At 44.1% G+C, this 17,688-nt stretch overlaps 1 protein-coding gene across 1 annotated transcript in view; it reads right to left on the bottom strand.

Annotated features, from left to right (window-relative positions):
- Nucleotides 1–2,491: 2,491 nt before the first annotated feature.
- Nucleotides 2,492–17,688, bottom strand: part of CD247 (CD247 molecule) — an 89,729-nt gene continuing 74,532 nt past the window's right edge. The window contains exons 2-8 of the mRNA XM_051999027.1: nucleotides 16,516–16,619; nucleotides 15,638–15,694; nucleotides 13,558–13,638; nucleotides 10,163–10,195; nucleotides 6,822–6,878; nucleotides 6,254–6,295; nucleotides 2,492–4,150 (exon numbers count right to left, since the gene is read on the bottom strand). Coding sequence (XP_051854987.1) covers nucleotides 4,085–4,150; nucleotides 6,254–6,295; nucleotides 6,822–6,878; nucleotides 10,163–10,195; nucleotides 13,558–13,638; nucleotides 15,638–15,694; nucleotides 16,516–16,619 — 440 coding nt within the window. The 3' untranslated portion in view covers nucleotides 2,492–4,084. The remainder of the gene's footprint in view (nucleotides 4,151–6,253; nucleotides 6,296–6,821; nucleotides 6,879–10,162; nucleotides 10,196–13,557; nucleotides 13,639–15,637; nucleotides 15,695–16,515; nucleotides 16,620–17,688) is intronic.

Here is a 17,688-nt window from a genome sequence, read left to right as displayed (position 1 = left end):
TAAGAGTACAAGTAAGGGTGGGCTGGGGGTCGTCTTAAGGAAGGATTCTGAGGTAAAAGTGAAGAAGGGCACCTTCTGGCCGGGGGGATCTCTTAGACAGAGATGAGGGGAGAGAAGGAAAGTCATGGCGGAGGAACCAAGCTATCAGCCCATGCTGACTGGAACAGCCCGGAGAGCTTGCCCTTGTGGATGGAGAAAGATGGTTACAATCCAGCAACAATAACAGCAATGATCAGACGGGTAAAAAGAGAACTAAGAATTAAACCTCTAAAAACAGGAATAATCAGAACACCTTCTCCCGGAGGTGGTGGTGAGGAATGAGCCAGAAAACACGCATTTTCCCTTTCTTCATGAACTTTATTCCTCCGAAATTGAACTACTGGCTATTTTTCAAACTGGCCACACTATCTCCTGGTTCACATGATATTCAAAAAGTTCAAGAGTCATAGTTTCTGTGTAATCATTTTATGAATAATTGATTGATTTATGGATAATATAATTTATTAATAATTCTGGACAGCTAGACGGTGCTAGATAGAGCACCGGGCCTGAAATCAGGAGGAATTGAGTTCAAATCCACCTTCCGACATTTGACACGTCCTGTGTGTGTGACCTGGGGCAATTTAACCCCAATTGTCTCAGCAGAAAAAAAGAAAAAAAATCAAGAGTCATAGTTTCTGGGTAATTAATCATTTTATTAATAATGCTAGCATAAGGGGCAGATAGATGGCACAGTGGATAGAGCAATCCAGTCACAGACGCGCTGACTAGCTCTATGAGCCTGCAAAGTCACTTAATTGTAAAAAAACCTAAACAATGCTAGCAGATTACCAATAAAATGAGTCAGTGACATCCTCAAAGGTCGAAGGCAAATTTCCTGGTGGCGGGTTCCAGTTTATATGCCCTTGGAAGAGTGGGTGTTCCTGAAGGTGGTAATCAACTGGTTAACAGGGAGAGAGAATTAATATTATACTGAGAGGTGGACCGAGCCTAACGAAGGGCTAGGAGACCTAACTTCTTGTTGTTGTTATTTTTCATTTATTCGTTTATATTTACTTGTTTGCTTTTTTTGCTGAGGTAATTGGGGTTAAGTAACTTGCCCAGGGTCACACATCCAGGAAGTATTAAGTGTGAGGTCAGATTTGAACTCAGGTCCTCCTGACATCAGGGCTGGTGCTCCATCCACTGCACCACCCAGCTGCCCTTAAGAGACCTAACTTTGAGCCATCATTTACTTCCAAATCTTCCCCACAGTCTGTCCTCCATCTAAGGCACTGTGGACCAGGAGTTTCCCTTTAGATTAAATTCTTTGTTGGGCTGGGGAAGGGGGTAGCAAAACTTAGATTGAAGAGAATATTAATCCTATCTGCTATCATCAGTCCTTACCTTGAGAGGCTGAGCATTAGAAAAAGGGGGTGAACTTTGGATCCCCCAAATCATTGATTATTAAGAATTATTTCTCTTACGTTCACAGAAGTTATTGACCTTGTCTAAAATGCACTCTCAGAATGTTTGTCTTCCTCTAAGATTTATTCCAGATGTCACCTCCTCCATGAAGCCTTCCCTAATAAGCATTGTACCAAGCACTGAGAACACAAATTAAATTCGATGGGCAAGAGAGTGGAGAGAGAAGCCCGTCCAGGAATCCCAAGATGGCCGGGCTGGGAGAGTTCCTTAAAATGAGAAGAACTGGCCAGTCCGCAGAGGAAGGATCCCTGGGGACAGAGAATACTTTGTATGTGAGAAATCTCAGGTTGTTAAGAGAATATATGTTGGGGTAATATTATTGTTGTTGTTGTTGTTAACTAAATCTTAACATTAACTGTTATTAAATGTTAACTTATTATTATTGTTGCTGTTAATACACTTGTGCAATGGACTCAAGATGGATGCCTGAGGGAAAGCCAGCAGGAAGGGAAGATGTCATAGTATTTTTTCACTGAGTAGGAACTGATAGGAATAAATTCATATCGACCACACTCCTGGACAAATAAACCCAACCCTGCAGAAGGAGAAGGGCTGGGGGGCAAAGGTTCCTCCCCAGAAGTTGTGGCAGTTAACGGCCCTACCTCCAGTCCCCTAGTAGTTTAAAAAAAAAAAAAGTTTATATTATTATTGGGTTTAAAGGAAATATAGTATTTGAAGCGACTTATCTTTTGAACCTTCTGGATTTGAATTTCATGATCCTTGATGTCTTTTCCCCGTCCGTGGTCATTTATGACCCTCTTGACTTTTCGAAGAGCCTGAGACCCGGCTCTCCCTCTGACACGTGAGCAAAGGCTACGTTATGCTCCCATCTGAGCAAGAGAAGATGTTGGGATCTTTCCAGGCAATCCTAGGATGCCCAGATGGAAATCCTGCAATCGCCCAGCTGTCCTCCAGGACGGCCGCCCACCCCCCAAACAGCCTGCTGATCTGTCAGTGACTAAGCCATCCATCCCCTCTATGACTAATAGAATGACCTTTTAATTATTTTTAACATAAAACAGCATTTTCATTGAAACATTTATTTGGGGAGAAATATCACATGGATTCAGCCAACAAGTATAAATAAAAACCAGAAGGCCAAGAGTCAGATTTCCCATCTATGGCAGTGTCCTTTACATTGGTTCCTGTAAAGGGCTGAAGCTCTGAGCAGATGCACTTGGACAACCGAGCACTTAAGGCCAAATACTGATTGGACAATCCTCTATGAGCATACGCTTGGAAAATGGCCCTTCCCACTATTCCCACTGGCTCAATCTTTTGGTGTATACAGAGAATTGTGGGAAGGACTAGGGGGTGGAGTAAGATGAGCAGAGGGACTCTGACGGTGGAGAAAGAGAGGAGAGATGGTGGAGATCCTGCGTCCACCCCCTTCACTTCTACTCCTAAAGACCAAGGACTTTTGCTTATCCCGACTCTGGCCGACTCTAAGGTATCCAGGGAGCTAACTCGGTCCTCACGGGTTCCAATTGGTTCCTCTTCCAATTTTTCCCCCAGAATTGTACCACCACCCAATTTAATTTTCCTGAGTCCAAGAGATGTCAGCTGTACATCCCCGCCTTCCTAATAATGGTCTTAATTTTTCTCCTCCGTGCCCTGTTCCTGTTCCTGTAGGATTCTGCCTAAGCCACTATAACTTCTCCCAGCCCTCCACCTACTTTTATCCTCTTTATTTATTACTTATTTATTTGTTTATTATCCTTCTGTCCTATTTAGACCGCTCACATTGCCACAGACCACATCCACTCCCAACCTCCAGCAGGGACTTTTACAGGAAACCTGGGAAGACCCAGGACCCAGGTATGAATCTCGATTCTGCCATTTACCAGCTGGGGAATCTCAAGCAAGTCTCTTACTCTCTTGGGCTTCCATTTTTTCATTCTGTCGAGTGCAGGAGTCCAACTGGGTGACTTCTAAGGTCTATCTCTGTGACCTTAGGACAGACAAGTCACTTTAAAATTGGAAGAGAGAAGCAATACAAATTTAAATGGGAGAAGGCAACAAAGCAGAAAAGCAACATTTACAGCAAGAGTCAAGTCAAGGGGACTTTGGGTAAATTCTAATGGGGGAGACGGCGCAGTCTCTTTCAACATCAGCACCTCCGTGGGGCGGGACATCCATCCACTGCACAGGTATGAGCATCCAGTCCCAGGGAAAACTGACTGCCCTGGAGACGGAGGCTGGGCCAGGAGACCCCAAATCCTCCAGAGCCGTTCTCCTAGCCCAACACTCTGCCCAGCTGATGCTTTGGCTATTAGGTGCTTAATAATTGCTGATTGATTGATTGATCGGCTTGCCGGGAGCGAATGATACCTGAACCCTGAACGGTGCTTGTGAGAAGAGTGCTTTTCAGAAATGTATTCTATTACTATTGTTACTATGAAACCATAATCCCTGAGGCTGGAAATCCCCTGAAAGATGCAAAGGCGAGCTCGCCGCAGTAAGGAGTTGGACATGGCCAAATATTAACTTGAGATTCCACCCACAGATAAGAAGAGATCGCTTGGGTTGCTGGGAAACAAGTTGCTGGATGGGGGTCGGTCGTGACTGCCACGTCCTTGCGGAGCTGCCCGGGAGGTCCGTCGGCGGGGGTCTCCTGTTAACGAGGAGGCAGGGGCTGCATGTGGAGGGCGTCATAGGTGTCCTTGGTGGCTGAGCTGAGGCCCTGGGGAAAGCAGGGAGAAGGTGAGGAGGGCTGGAGTCCCTGGATCTCCTTCTCCCCCACCTGCAGCCTTGTCGGAGAGAGAAGCAAGACTCCAGAAACATTCATGAATCTGCTACTGCCTGCAGTGTAATACTGAGCTGGGTTTATCCAGGAAACGCTGAGCCAGGCAGGACTCATGGGCTACAGGCCCTCCTCCCCTCAGGCTTTATCGGACACAAGACTCATTGGAATAAGGGTGCAGCGGACCCGTCTAAAAGGGCAGCTGGTGGGCGCAGTGGATAGAGCACCTGGGAAGACTGAACTCAGTCCCAGACACTGGGCAAGCCATTTAATCCTGTTTATCTCAATTTTCTCCTCTTTAGGAAATGGCAAATTGCTCCAGAATCTTTGTCAAGAAAAGCCCACTGCCTCTCATCAAGAGTGGGAAGGACTGAGACCACCACAGAGCCGCCACTCAAATGGCCAGACCCCCCCCCCAGAGGGGACGAGCCCACCCGTCTCCACGCCGTACTCTGTCCGTAACACTCTTTCCATCATGACCCAGCGAGCTGGCGTCCAGACTTGGGACGAGCCCCAGAGTCCACTCTGTCTAACCCCTTCCTTTTAGAGGGGGAAAACTGGACCCTCGAGATGGGAAGTGACCGGCCAACCCAGGCAGGGGGAGGCAGATCTGCGATTCTGGCCCTGGGTCTATGACCGTTCCACCCCCGCTGGGGCTTCCCTCCACTCCGGAGGAAGATGGGCCCCAGGAGATCCCCCCGGACTGGCCGGGCTCTCTCAGGCCGGCCAACTTCTCCCGCCCAGCCCCAAGCCTGGTGACTTCTGTTTCAGAAATCTGGTGAGACAAGTCAGGGCTCTGGTACGTAGCAGCATTTATGGAACCTGAGGGGGAGGAGGGAAGCCCCAGGAGACTGGGATGCCAGCGGGCAAGGTGCATCTTGGTGGCAAAATTACTCGCAGCTATTGCACAAAGGAAGCACGAGACTCTAATAGCGCTGCCTCTGAAAACTGCCATTTTTTGGAGGGTTTTTTCCCTTCCCCTTCTCTTCTTTTTTCTTTCTCTTCCCACTCCTGTTGCCTTTGAGAGACAGGAGGGAGGACTAGAGCACACGTCTGATGCTGTCTAAAAAGAGGGAGATCCGTAGTGATGGAGGAGGAGATTAGGCCTTGAGTTCAGGTTCTGACACTCAGTAAGTGTCAGACACAAGTGTGACCTTGGATCTTCCTGAGATTCATTTTTAAACTAAGTGAATTGAAAATAACCAATTTCCAGAGGCAGCACATCATCTGCCATAAAGTAAAACTCAAATACATGCGAGTTATACCTATGAAGCTCAGATGGCTCAACCTCGGGTAGAGCAAAAGACTTAAAATCTTAGGCTCATAGAATAAAGCCAGAAGAGACTTTAACTTTCATGTGGTTGCGCCCTCCTATTTTATTACTGAGGGGAATACAATCCTATTTCATAGATGAGGAAGCTGAAGCCCCAAAAGGCTGTGACTTGACCAAGATTACTCAGGAAGACCCAGCATCTGAATCCAAAGATCTCCCCACTGCACCATGAACCCAAATCTTAGTTTGGATAAAATTGATGGAGCTTTTGTTTTGTTGTTCACTCGTTCAACTGCATCCAACCCTTCACAACCCCATGGACCATGATGTTCTCCACTATCTCCCAAAGGTGCTCAATAAAATCTCTTAATAAATTGCTAATAAATTGCATGATTGTGGTTCTTCTACATGACAATCCTTCAAATATGAAGACATTTAGACTTTTCCTCTCTAGTCCTTTAACAGTTCGCAGGTCCCCTAGTTTATAAGGACTCTCACCATCCTCATGTGCATTTTCTCAATTCCCTGTTAAAAAATGGTGCTTGTGTAGTTACACAGAGTGCTTTGTGCATAATAGGCTCTCAATAAATTGTGATGCGATCTGACCTACAGCCTCCCACAGAACCACGCGCTCTGCAGGCACAAAGGCCCAAGAGCGTCTCAGTGACGAGCTGGTACGTCCAATAAGCTCGAACCCCAGCCCACCCACCGCCACCCAAGCTAGGGACACCGTGTCTTGGCCGTTAAAGTGGCAGTGGATGAGGTCCTACCTGGTACAGGGTCTCATTTCCCTTGGCTCGTCTCCGCTGTTTCTGTGAAAGGAAACCAAGAAAGAGATCATGAACACAAACAGACTTCCATCTGAGCAAAGGACCAGGGGCCTTCATGCAGAAGAGTTCCCTCTCCCTCTCTGGGTCAGGAGGGTGCAGACCTCTACTTCTATAACGGAAAGTATAGTAACTTCCCAAGGTTTGATTGGTCAGTGCTTAGACTGGCATTCTGTCTCATGGATTTCAAAGAAATAGACTATTCTTCAGGGACTAGAAAGGTTTTTATTACATGGGGGCACTCGGCAAATGGGGCGTTCACTATGACCCTATCTATGTGACAGTCGCAAAGACAACTGACCCAGATGTTTGTCTTTTTTCCCCACTGGGGAAGTTCTAGGTACATGTGACTGGGTCTTACAAATGTAAATTCAGTGGGTTTATGACATATATATAAATCCATGTGCCACCACGTGCATTTTTATTTAGGGCGTTTGTGACAGATTTTAACTTGGGGGACTTTCTGGGAATCTCCTAGGCTTAACAGAGAAAGGGTGACGGCAGCACTCACCTCCCCTTTCACTCCAATCTCACTGTATGCGTCTGCCATCTTGTCTTTCTGCAGTGCCTAAGGGTTGGGAGGAGGAAGTAGAAGAAAGAAAAGTCTTAATGTTAAAAATGACATTCTCCTTCACAAGCCCCAAACCCAACTCAGACAGTATCTCAGAGTTTACTTTTTTCAGCTTGCTTCCTTCTCCATTCACTTTCCCTCCTCAGCCTTGTCTAGGAGGCTTTGCTGCTTGGTGAGTCCTTCTGACTCTGAGCTAAGCTCAGCAGAGCAGCCCAGGCAAGATGCAGGGAGACAAGTCTCCTGTCCTTTCCTTCATATCACACTTGTTTGTACGGAGCCAAATCTCCTCTGACCAACCATTCTCCCAGGCTATTTCTTTGGCTCAGCTATTTGGATCCTTTTCTAACAGTCCTGAACTTGCAAGAGGCTTTTCCAGTCTCAGATTCCTTTCAATCTATTCCACACATGTCTTGTGTGGATCTGGTTATTTACAACCAGGACAGGGATTCTTGGTTTTTTTTTTTTTTTTAAATTAATTTTAGTATTTCTAGTGCTCAGTTCCTGCCATATAGTAAGAGCTTAATAAATACTTATTGGGGGGCAGATAAGTGATGCAGTAAACAGAGCACCAGCCCTAAAGTCAGGAGGACCTGAGTTCAAACCTGAGCTCAGATACTTGAGAGTAGCTGTGTGACCCTGGACAACTCGCTTAACTCTGATCGAATAAACAAATAAATGCTTGTTGGTTGACTGACTATCCAAACCCCCCATCTTAGTTTCTAGCCTTTGACTTCAATATACACATATCTATCAAATACACTAACTTCCCAGGTCCTCAGTTTGCTCAGTCCCCATGATATATTCCTCTGTTCCTCCTCACAACACACAGAGCTGGTTAATTCTTGACCGCAGCATCCCCCACAAATGTTCCATTTCTACGTTCATGAATTCCAAGATTCCTTTATCTGAACATATTGGTCCATCTTTCCCTATGCTTTACGACCCCCAATCCTGTTCTTCATCCTCACTGTGATATCCATTTCTTCAGTTTTTTTCCCAAGCCATCCTTCACTTACTATATACACTTCCCTTGCTATCTTTGACTTCTTGGTGAATGTATTCAACTCTATACCATCCTCTTCTCAAATTCTTTCCCCTTCTCTTATCTTGCCTTGCCAAACCTCAATCCTAGACTACTCCTCCCAGCTGCCTTCTTTGTATGTGCTGCTGAGTAAAGCTGGAGAAAATAATGAGACATAATTCCTAACTTTGTATGTCCTTCTAGTCCCTCTCTTACGAGACAGTCCCACCTTATAAACTGACTTTTTGACATTTCAAACGGGATGTCCCATAGTTATCTTGAAGTCAACATGTCCAAAACAAAGCTCATTATCTTTCCCTACAAACCTTCCTCTCTTCCCAACTTTCCTGATACTGTTGAGATACCATTCTCCTCCCAGGAATCCAGGCTCACACCTCCCTCTCACTCACTCTCATATTCATCACAACCTCCCTCTCACTCACCTCACATATTCAATCAGTTGCCAAATGTTGACGCTCCTACTTTCACAATATCTCTTTATACATTGTCTTGCTTCTCATACAGCTACACTCTGGGTAGGTTCTTACTTTCTCTCCCCTGCACTACTGTAATAATCTTCTCATTGATGCAATCCACCCTCCTCTCAGCTGCCAAAGTGATTTTTAAAAAGTTGGTCCGCCTATGCTACCCCAACCCCACCCTCAAGAACCCCCTCAATTCCACAATATCTCCATGTGATATTTAAAGCACGTCATGGCTGCCCCCTTGCCTGTTTTCTCAGTTATTTTTACATGTTGCTCCCTTGATCAAAATATGAACTCCCTGCAGACAGGATCTGTTTGAATATGTATCCCCAACACTTAATAAATGCTCTCTGATTAATGCTTCTCAGAATTCTTAATGTTTGTAATTTTTAATGGCACACATTCATGTCACAGCGTGTCCAGCCTTTCCTCGATTAATGGACACTGACTTTCTTTCCAGCTCCTTGTTATTTATGAGCATTTCTCTAATTATTTTGGTGTACATGGCACCTTTCTCTCTAACCAAGATCTGCTTGCACTAAAGAACCTCCCTCATTTGCCTGACAGTCACCCCTACCCTTATCATTCAAGGAGCTGAGGGATGGGAGATGTTGGACAGAGAAGGGGGGTCCTTACTCCCCAGCAAATGAGTCAAGTCAAGAAAGGGAGTTAGAAGGGACCTCAGTTTATCTAGTTCAACCTCTTCTTTGGGCTTTCTGTGAACAGATTCTGAAGTAAGGGGCAGTTAAAATGACATACTGGGATCTAGAGGCAAAGTAATCTGAATTAGGATCTCAGCTCCTCTACTTATTACCTTTGTAATCTCTGGCAGCTTTATCTCCTCTGTAATCTGAAGGACTGACAATAAAATCCTCAAGATCCCTTCCAGTTCTTGTCTCAGGATGCATGTGTGATCTGGAGACGAGGCATTCTTATCCCTACCTCTCCAACCTCTTGATGGCTGGCACAATCAGAATTAAGTTTCCCATGTTCCTATTCTTCCCTCCACACTCATTAGACAATTCAGAAAATATTCTTAATTTCACTGATCCTGATTATTCTATTATCTTACCCTACAGATGAAGTCTTTTATTGAGGCCATGTCTAAAACACTAAGTTTGGACCACAAAGTATTTGGGAACTATTGCCCTGTTGCACATCTGAAACTATCCCTATTGTGTGCTGCTTTGGACCACATATAAGATTTTTCCATTGTATCTCTTCTTCTCTCCTTTGAATAGTAGTTAAATCTCGTTAGCTGCTTTCCTTGTGTGGTTCTACAGGTCTTCTTCTGACCCACTCTTCCCCATCCTGTATTACAAACATATATGACTCCAACAACGTAAATGAAAACATCACTAAAAGGAGCTGAATTCTGCGTAACTGAAAAACTAATAAAAGTCTTCTGAGAACAAATAATCAAACACACATTCCCCTAAAGGCAGAGAGGCTGGGGACTATTAGGAATAGATATTGTTTATACTGTCACTCCATTGGGCATTTTTGCTTAATTATTTTTGTTTTGTCCTAAAGAAGAGATAAATCATTAGGAGTGGAAAGATTTAAAATAATTGTGATTTTTCAAAGGCATAAATAAAATGTATTTTTAAATGTTTGTTGAATTGAATTGAATTCATCACTCCCCATACCCTGACCCAATTTTTCCTTTATAATCCCATCCTCCTGCCCCAAAAAGCACATTAGATGCCTATTCATTGGGGATGGCTGAAAAAAAATGGCATATGAATGAATGCATCTTACTTCCCTCTACTTACATTGTACACTGCTTCTTGAGGATTCTTCCTTCTCTGCCAAAAAAGAAAAAAAAAGAACAAAAAAAGTCAGAAGTAGTGAGAGGTCTTTACAGAGCGTGGATACAAGTGGTGATTGTGTCTTTGGTACATGGAATTGTTCCTGCCTCTCTGGTATGGGGGGCCCTTGGTTCTCCATAGACTTGTTATTATCTTTAAAGGGACACTGAATTGGCAGCCAGGGTTGACCTTGTGTCTCCGTACCCCGCCTCAGACACATGATTTGGACTCAAGCTGCTTCGATTCTGGTCACATCTCCATTTTTTCCCTCCTCTTTGAAGGAGACCTTGTGTTGGTGAAAGGCATTCAAAGCTAGTCCCTGCTATGACCCTGTTGATCCAAGCAGCAGTCCAAGCTCACCTTCAAATAGAGCTTTAGATAACTCCATGGATGACAGAGAGGTGATAAGTAACTAATGGGGATGTTTGGGAACGTCCCTTACCTGGGAAGTTCCCATTGCCAGTCCTTTAAACTAATGCAACTCTCCTAATTTCTGCCTTTTGCCTTTTCTGGCTTCCTTCAAGTCTCAGCTACAATCCCATGCTCTGCAGGAAACCTCTCCCAATCCTTTTTGACTCGAGTGCCTTCTTACTGTCGATCATTTCTTATTTAATAACTTGTTTATACATAACTGTTTTCAATTGATCTTCCCATTAGACAGTGAGCTCTTTGAGAATAAGGAGTGTCTTTCAAAATCTTTATATCCAAAATACTTAATACAGTACCTAGCACATGATAGACAAGTTTATCAACTAACAGCCAAGTCCCGGGAAACATGTTTTATCTAAATGTTGTATTCCCTTCAGGACTAGTACAAGACTCTCCAATTAGTTGTTACGCTTGTTGTTCAGTTATTAGTCAGGTCCAACTCTTTGTGATCCCTTTTGGGGCTGTCTTGGCAAAGATTTAGAGTGGTTTTCCATTTCCTTTTCCGGCTCATTACGGATGAGGAAACTGAGACAGAGTTAAATGACTTGCTCAGCATCACATAGTTAGGAAGTGTCTGAGGCTGGATTGAAATTCAGGTCTTTTTTAATTCCAGACTTGGTGCTCTGGCCACTGTGCTACTTAGCTGCCTTGAACAGGGTTCAAGTCTAGATATTTTTACTTGGGACACCTTGGACAAATCACAACCTCTCTGGGCTCCAGTGTAGTAAACTGAGAGAATTAAATTAGATGGGCTCTAAATTCCAGTTCTAAATCGATGATACTTGAGGTTCTTCAGTGTTATTGCTACAGAAGGAGCCCTAGAGTGGATGGAACTATGGTCTGACCCGGTGGGTCCAACTCAAGTCCAAAGTATGTTAGTGCTGCTATCCAGTGGGGCGTCCTCTGCGTCCTATGGAGGGCGAAAAAGACCCTACTCCTTTGTGCAGGTTCTCCCCGGTGGTTGTTTACACCTTCCCTGCTTGTCTCCACCCCCAGGTCCCCCCACCCAGGGGAGATTAGCATCAGAGAGAACATCTCCAGAGTGACATCCAGGAAACCAACAAGGGCTGGGTAACCAGATGTAACAAGGTGCCGCGCGGGAGTTCTTGCGTGTGAGATATGGGGGTGGGTGCAGGAAGGCTTTCTTATCAAGAAAAGTGGGATATACAGAATGGGGGGGGGATGGGGCAAGCAGGAGGGGCGGCCTGCCCTACCTGTGGCTAGAAATGCAAAAACCTAATCTAACCAAACCAAACCATTCATTTGGAATGGATGAAGAAAACTCTCAATAACAGCACTTGGAACCTACTCCTTGCCTGGAACCAGTTTCACTGAGAAGTTCAGCTCCATAATGACTGTCTGTGTGGCCTTGAAGAAGTTCTTCTCTGAATCAATCTAAATGTGCCTTTTACATAGGGAAAATCCTAATTTTCAATTTTCAATTAGCATTTTTAAGTGCCTAGTTTGTGCCAGACACTAAATGCAAAACGATGGGGATTCAAAGAAAGACAAAGGACAGAATTTAACTCCAAGAAGCTCACAATCTAAGGGGAAGGGGGGGGGAGGGGATAAGCATATAACTATGTACAAAAAGACATATACAAGTCTCAGAGGGAAGGAATTAAGATTAAGGAAGACTGGGAAAGTATGAAAAATAAATGAATCTGGAGAGTCTTAAGAAAGTATATTTAAACCCATTATTGGAGAGCACCAGAAGAGAGAGGATCTACCAGTGATTTGTGGGAAAATGAGCCAGACTGGCTCTCTCCAAGGTGGATCTCTCAAATCCAGACCATAATGTGGCTGGGGAGAGAAGGACCAAAATGGGGCCTGTCCAATATAAAGTCATGGGCCTGTGTACTAGACCAGTCTAGACAACCCCAAGGAGAAAGCTTTGATGCTCACCAAGGAACACGCCTTCTCTTTCTCCCTCCCCAGAATTACAAGGTTATCCACACTTGGGGCAGCAACGCCCGCCCTGACCACCAATGGGCTTTGGGGTGAAGCTGGGTGAAAGACTAGCTTTTGGCTTTCTTTAGAAACAAAAGTAGTAAGTTCAGACCAAAACGCTCCAGAGGGCAAGCACGCATGGTGCAACAAAAGGACTGAATTATACTTTTGAAATGTATAAAAGAGAACAGAAAGAAAGCCAGGGGGAAAAAAAGCACAGACGAGCAGGACAGCTTTGAAAGTTACATGCTAAATTTGTGATAGACTTCAAAAGGAAAAGCAACCTGTGTGGAACAGACTTTGCAATTTCACAGACAATCCTTTTCTGTTCTGCTGTGTATATGATGCTCAAAATAGGGAGCATTTATATTTAAGCCAAGCATTTTACATATATTACATCAAACTAATTGTTCATTTTACAGATTTGGAAGGCAGTCTCCCTGAGGTCTGAAGGCATTCAAGAAATGTGAATGATGAGGGAGTGTCCCTAAGTCGGGCCAGTCAGCTTTGCTCTGTTCCACAGCCAGGGACCTCCTCCTGGTCGTTCATATTATAGAAGTGTGGCCATGGTCCCAATGGAATCAGGGTCTCTAGTCACACTGAATTGTGCCTTTCTGTGGATCAGCCCATGGCCCAAAGTAGGTGCGACACAAATGGTTACTGACTGATGATGTGAATAATAATTCAGCACCACTAATGAACAAAATCAAGGTGTTCCAAGGGTGAGCCAAAAAATATCGTCTTATATGGGTGGTCAGAGGATGAGGATTCGTACCTCCTGAAGAGCTTCTTGAATCCCAAAATAATCGGTCATCTGGAGGCACCGGAGGTGAGCGAGTAACAGTCTGCCTCAGATCAGCAGAGGGTCGAAGCAAATGGATGAACCCATGTAGGGAAAAGCATCATGGGAGCGGAGGCCAGAACCCAAGAGCAAGCGGTGCAGGAACAAAGGAAGCCACAGAAAGAGAGGGATTTAGTACCTGTTTCCCTCCGATCTCCGGGTCACGGCCTCTTCTCTTATCCAAAATATCATATTCTTCTCTGCGTCCTAGGGAGAGCTCCTGAAATGGGAAAAACAACTGTCAGAAGAGCATGGCTCATGCAAGAGAGGAGAAAGTACTGGGGAAATCTGGGGCCAACCAGTCTGGGCCTGGGGTTTGGGGAAGGCAAATAAAGTAAAAACAGACAAGCAGGATGTGGGTGATGTAAATGGTACTGGAGAAGGAACAGTACCACACTGGCTTTTACGCCGGTTACCCAAGAAGGCTCTGGGTTTGCCATCTGGACTTGAGCCTCTGGCCCTTAGTAATGATGTGACCCAATCTCATGACTGCTCTGCCCCTCACTTTTAAAAAATTAAGTATTTATTATTTAAGGTATCATTAGCAGCTCCTGAAATGTCTGTTTCCAGTAACCTGGTGAGTGGTGGAAATGAAAGAGGTCTCCCTCTGGGCAGGATTGTACCTGTCTTGCCTCAATTAGAAATCCATCCTGGACTTAAGGTAAGAATCCTTGGTGTCTCCCAGGACATCTTAGGAAATTGATAAATGGCCAATTTGTATGTAATTACCACGGATTTGCATGAGTCTAACCCCAAAAAGGCATTACTGCCAGAGTGTAAAATAAAGTTCACAGGCTGTCACAGGTGCTTTGAGACCTAATCCTCTGGGGCCTCCAGGAGAGGGGACCAATGGTCCTATCAATAAAACAGGCCTCCAGCAGGCTTCCCCAGGAACTACAACAACACAAGGGAACCCACGGAGAATGGCAGGATCCAAATGGGGAACGTCTCTGAAAAACACAGCTAAGAACCCAGAGAGAACAGTGAGAGACCCTGGCGTGGTTGAGGAAGCTCTAGACTTGGAGGCAGGAGATGTGGATTTGAATTCTGCCTGTGACACTTAGTAAGTATGACTTTGGGTAAGTCCATCAACCTCTCAGAACCTCAGTTTCTCCATCTGTGAATTGCCGATGAAATATTTCCATGACTCTGCTTCACAGGGATATTGTGAGTGACACTCTGCAAACACTTAAAATACTTCAGAAATGTGAGTTACTATTTTGTTGGTGATCCACCAGTCATTGATGGCCTTGTATGGCCATGGTACCTGACACACTGCAGTCTCCAAAGAATTAAAGCGGAGGATCCCAATGGGCAGGATAGAAAGAAGCCCAAGGTGGGTGTGAGCAAGAGTGTGTGAATGTTTAACAGTTGGTTCTGCAGGAAAATAAATGTACACATGACACACTTTTACATTTAATCAGCATTATCAGTAATTTCTTCATCATTTTCTTAAGTCTGGATAATCAACAAAACTATCAACCAAGTCTCAATTTGTAGGACTAATTATTTCTGAGGGGTAAATGTTCACACTGAAAATGTAACAGCTCTTGAGACTGTTTAATCTGATTCCAGAATATTCTTGGGTACAAGCAGGCCTGTTACCAAAAAAAAAAATTTACATAGGAGAATCCATGTGAAAAATGTCATCAAAACAATATCTGACCACAGAAGAAAATGCACTGATCACAAGGCTAGAGAAAGGGATCTCCAGCAGATAACTTGTTCCACTGGCATAATCATGTTCCACTGGCACCTTAAGACATCAAGAGAACAAGGAGAGTGCAGGGTAGACCCTCTCCGTTGAAGCTGATAGAACAGAGTTGAGAGTTCTTTAAGAGAGGTAGATATGGATGACTATGATAGACATTGCTGGAGACATCCGTGAGATTCAGGAGCTAACCACCATAAAATAGTCTGTAAAGCAATGAATGTCTCCCTCTTCATCTCCATCTCTTTTTCTCTTCTCTCTTTCTCTCCATCTCTCTCTCTCCATTTGTCTTTCTCCATTTCTCTTTATATATATTTTCTCTCTCCATCTCTCTCTCTTTTTCTTTCTCCATTTCTCTCCATCTCTCTGTCTCTGCCTCTGTCTCTATCTGTCTCTGTCTCTGTTTCTTTCTCTCTCTCTCTCTCTCTCTCTCTCTCTCTCTCTCTCTCTCTCTCACACACACACACACACACACACACACACACACACACACACCATAGATATTTACATTGTAGAGTTGATTCTGGTCCTGTTGGTAGCTGGCGACTCTTGCAGTTTTGCTGAACTAAAGAAAAAGAGAAAGGAGATGGTAAGAGAGAGAAATGACATAAACAATACTGACCTCATATGCATATGGCTAGAATATATATCTAGAAGGAGGATACTAGGAATAAGGAACTAGAAGGCTGACCTTTATGTCAACTGCTTCCAAGAGAGAGACCCCATTCCATTTGGGTTCCAAATAAAGGTGCTCCTGGCACCTGATGACCTTTCTGTCACAAAGGGTAGAAATCTTTTAACTGCAGCTCCCAAACCAATTCAGTTCTATAGGCAGTGTACTTCTGCTCTGTACAAAGCATTATGCTAAATGCAAAGACCAACTTAAAAGCAGCCCTTCTGACTTCATATCCAGCATGCTTTCCAAAAGCATTTGACTGTACCAGAGGGGGGGGGGTGAAGGGGAGGGGGAATTTCCACACTGAGAGGTCTCCAACCTATTGAATCACAGATTTGGAGGGTGTGAGATCAGCATCCAGGGTACTTCAGAATCAGCTAGAGTCAGGATAAGCAAAAATTCTTAATCTTTATTCTTGGTCTTTAGGGGTAGAAGTGAAAGGAATGGAAGTAGGATCTCCACAATCGCCTTCTTCCTTGTCCACTGCCAAAGTAACTCTGGCTAGTCTTACTCCACCCCCTAGTCTCTTCTACAATTGTCTGTACACACCAATTATGGAACCAGCACAAGATAGTGGGAAGGGCCATTTTCCAAGCATATGCCCTTAGAATATTGTCCAATCGGTAATTAGCCCTAAGTGCTTGAACCGATCTCAGTGCAACGACTCAAGAGTTTCAGCCCTCTACAGGAGGGGAAAAAAAGACACCAACCTTTGCTCTCAGGAACAGGGCGGTGATGATGACTCCATAAATGAAGAGGATGCCATCTAGAAGGTAGCACAGTCTTGGGTCAGTCAGTCCAAAACTCTGGGCCTCTGTGGGAAGGAATTGTGCCATGAGAGGGAAATTCAAACTCTGTGCTCATGTGTAATATGATGAAATTTGACTCAATGACTTACCCCTCTTTTCCTTTTCTCCCTCTCTACTCAAAGGCTTATTCTGAACTGATTTCTAGGTATGATAGTTTCATGAGAAAAGAGTCCTTTAGCCTCCAGAGAGCCTCCCCACCCTCAGTCCATCCCTTATCCCAAGACAAGCCAAAGGCAGTAAGCTCCAATTTATGACAATAGTACCCATCTCTTTAAGTTAACTTCAAAATGTTTTATAAAACATTTTCTCATGATAGTCCAACATCGTACTGAAAGAAAGCAACAGGTCTAGAATTTGAATCCAGAACCATCTAACTCCAAAGTCAATATTCCACCTATCACTTCACCCTGTTTATAAACAGCCTCCATTAAGAAGTTTTTATTGAGCACCTGCTGAGTCTTAAGGAATTTGCTAACTGCAATAGTGGTATGAGTGTTAAATTATATACACTGACCAACTGAGAGTCCCTTCATGCAGAACCATTTATCAGTCATTTACTGCATGTGGGATACAAGGGGAAGAGGAAGAGGGAGAAATAGAACATATTTTTGGTTCAACATCAGAAACCTATATCATAACAGTAGAAAGGAAGTTGAAGAAGACCATTCTATGATCTGCAAATCATGGGACCTTCCCTTATGTGTTGGCTCTCCCATTAGAATGGGATTTCTTTGAGAGCAGGGACCATCTTATTTTTCTATTTGAATCTCAGAGATCATCAAAATGAAAGTATTTAATAAGTGTTTCATTCACTCATTCATAAGAATTGTCCCTTCCTTCAAGGCATGTGGTGGAAAAATAAGATATAAGTAATCTTACAATTTTGCATAAGATATGATATAAACATACATCTTTAATGAAAAAATAAAGTTCCTAGACTAACGCTAGCTAGTCCTGTGACCGTGGCCAGGTCCATCTACACCTCTGAGTCTCAGTTCCCCTATTTGTAAAATAGGGACAAAATGAAATAGTCACTTCACAAAGCTGTTGTGTGGATTATAGGATCTAGATTCA

This window comes from Antechinus flavipes, chromosome 4 (assembly GCF_016432865.1).
Source record: "Antechinus flavipes isolate AdamAnt ecotype Samford, QLD, Australia chromosome 4, AdamAnt_v2, whole genome shotgun sequence".
In the NCBI taxonomy this organism is placed as follows: Eukaryota; Metazoa; Chordata; class Mammalia; order Dasyuromorphia; family Dasyuridae; genus Antechinus; species Antechinus flavipes.
The sequence above is the reverse complement of the archived record's forward strand: the minus strand, read 5'-3'. Positions and strand labels throughout refer to the sequence as shown.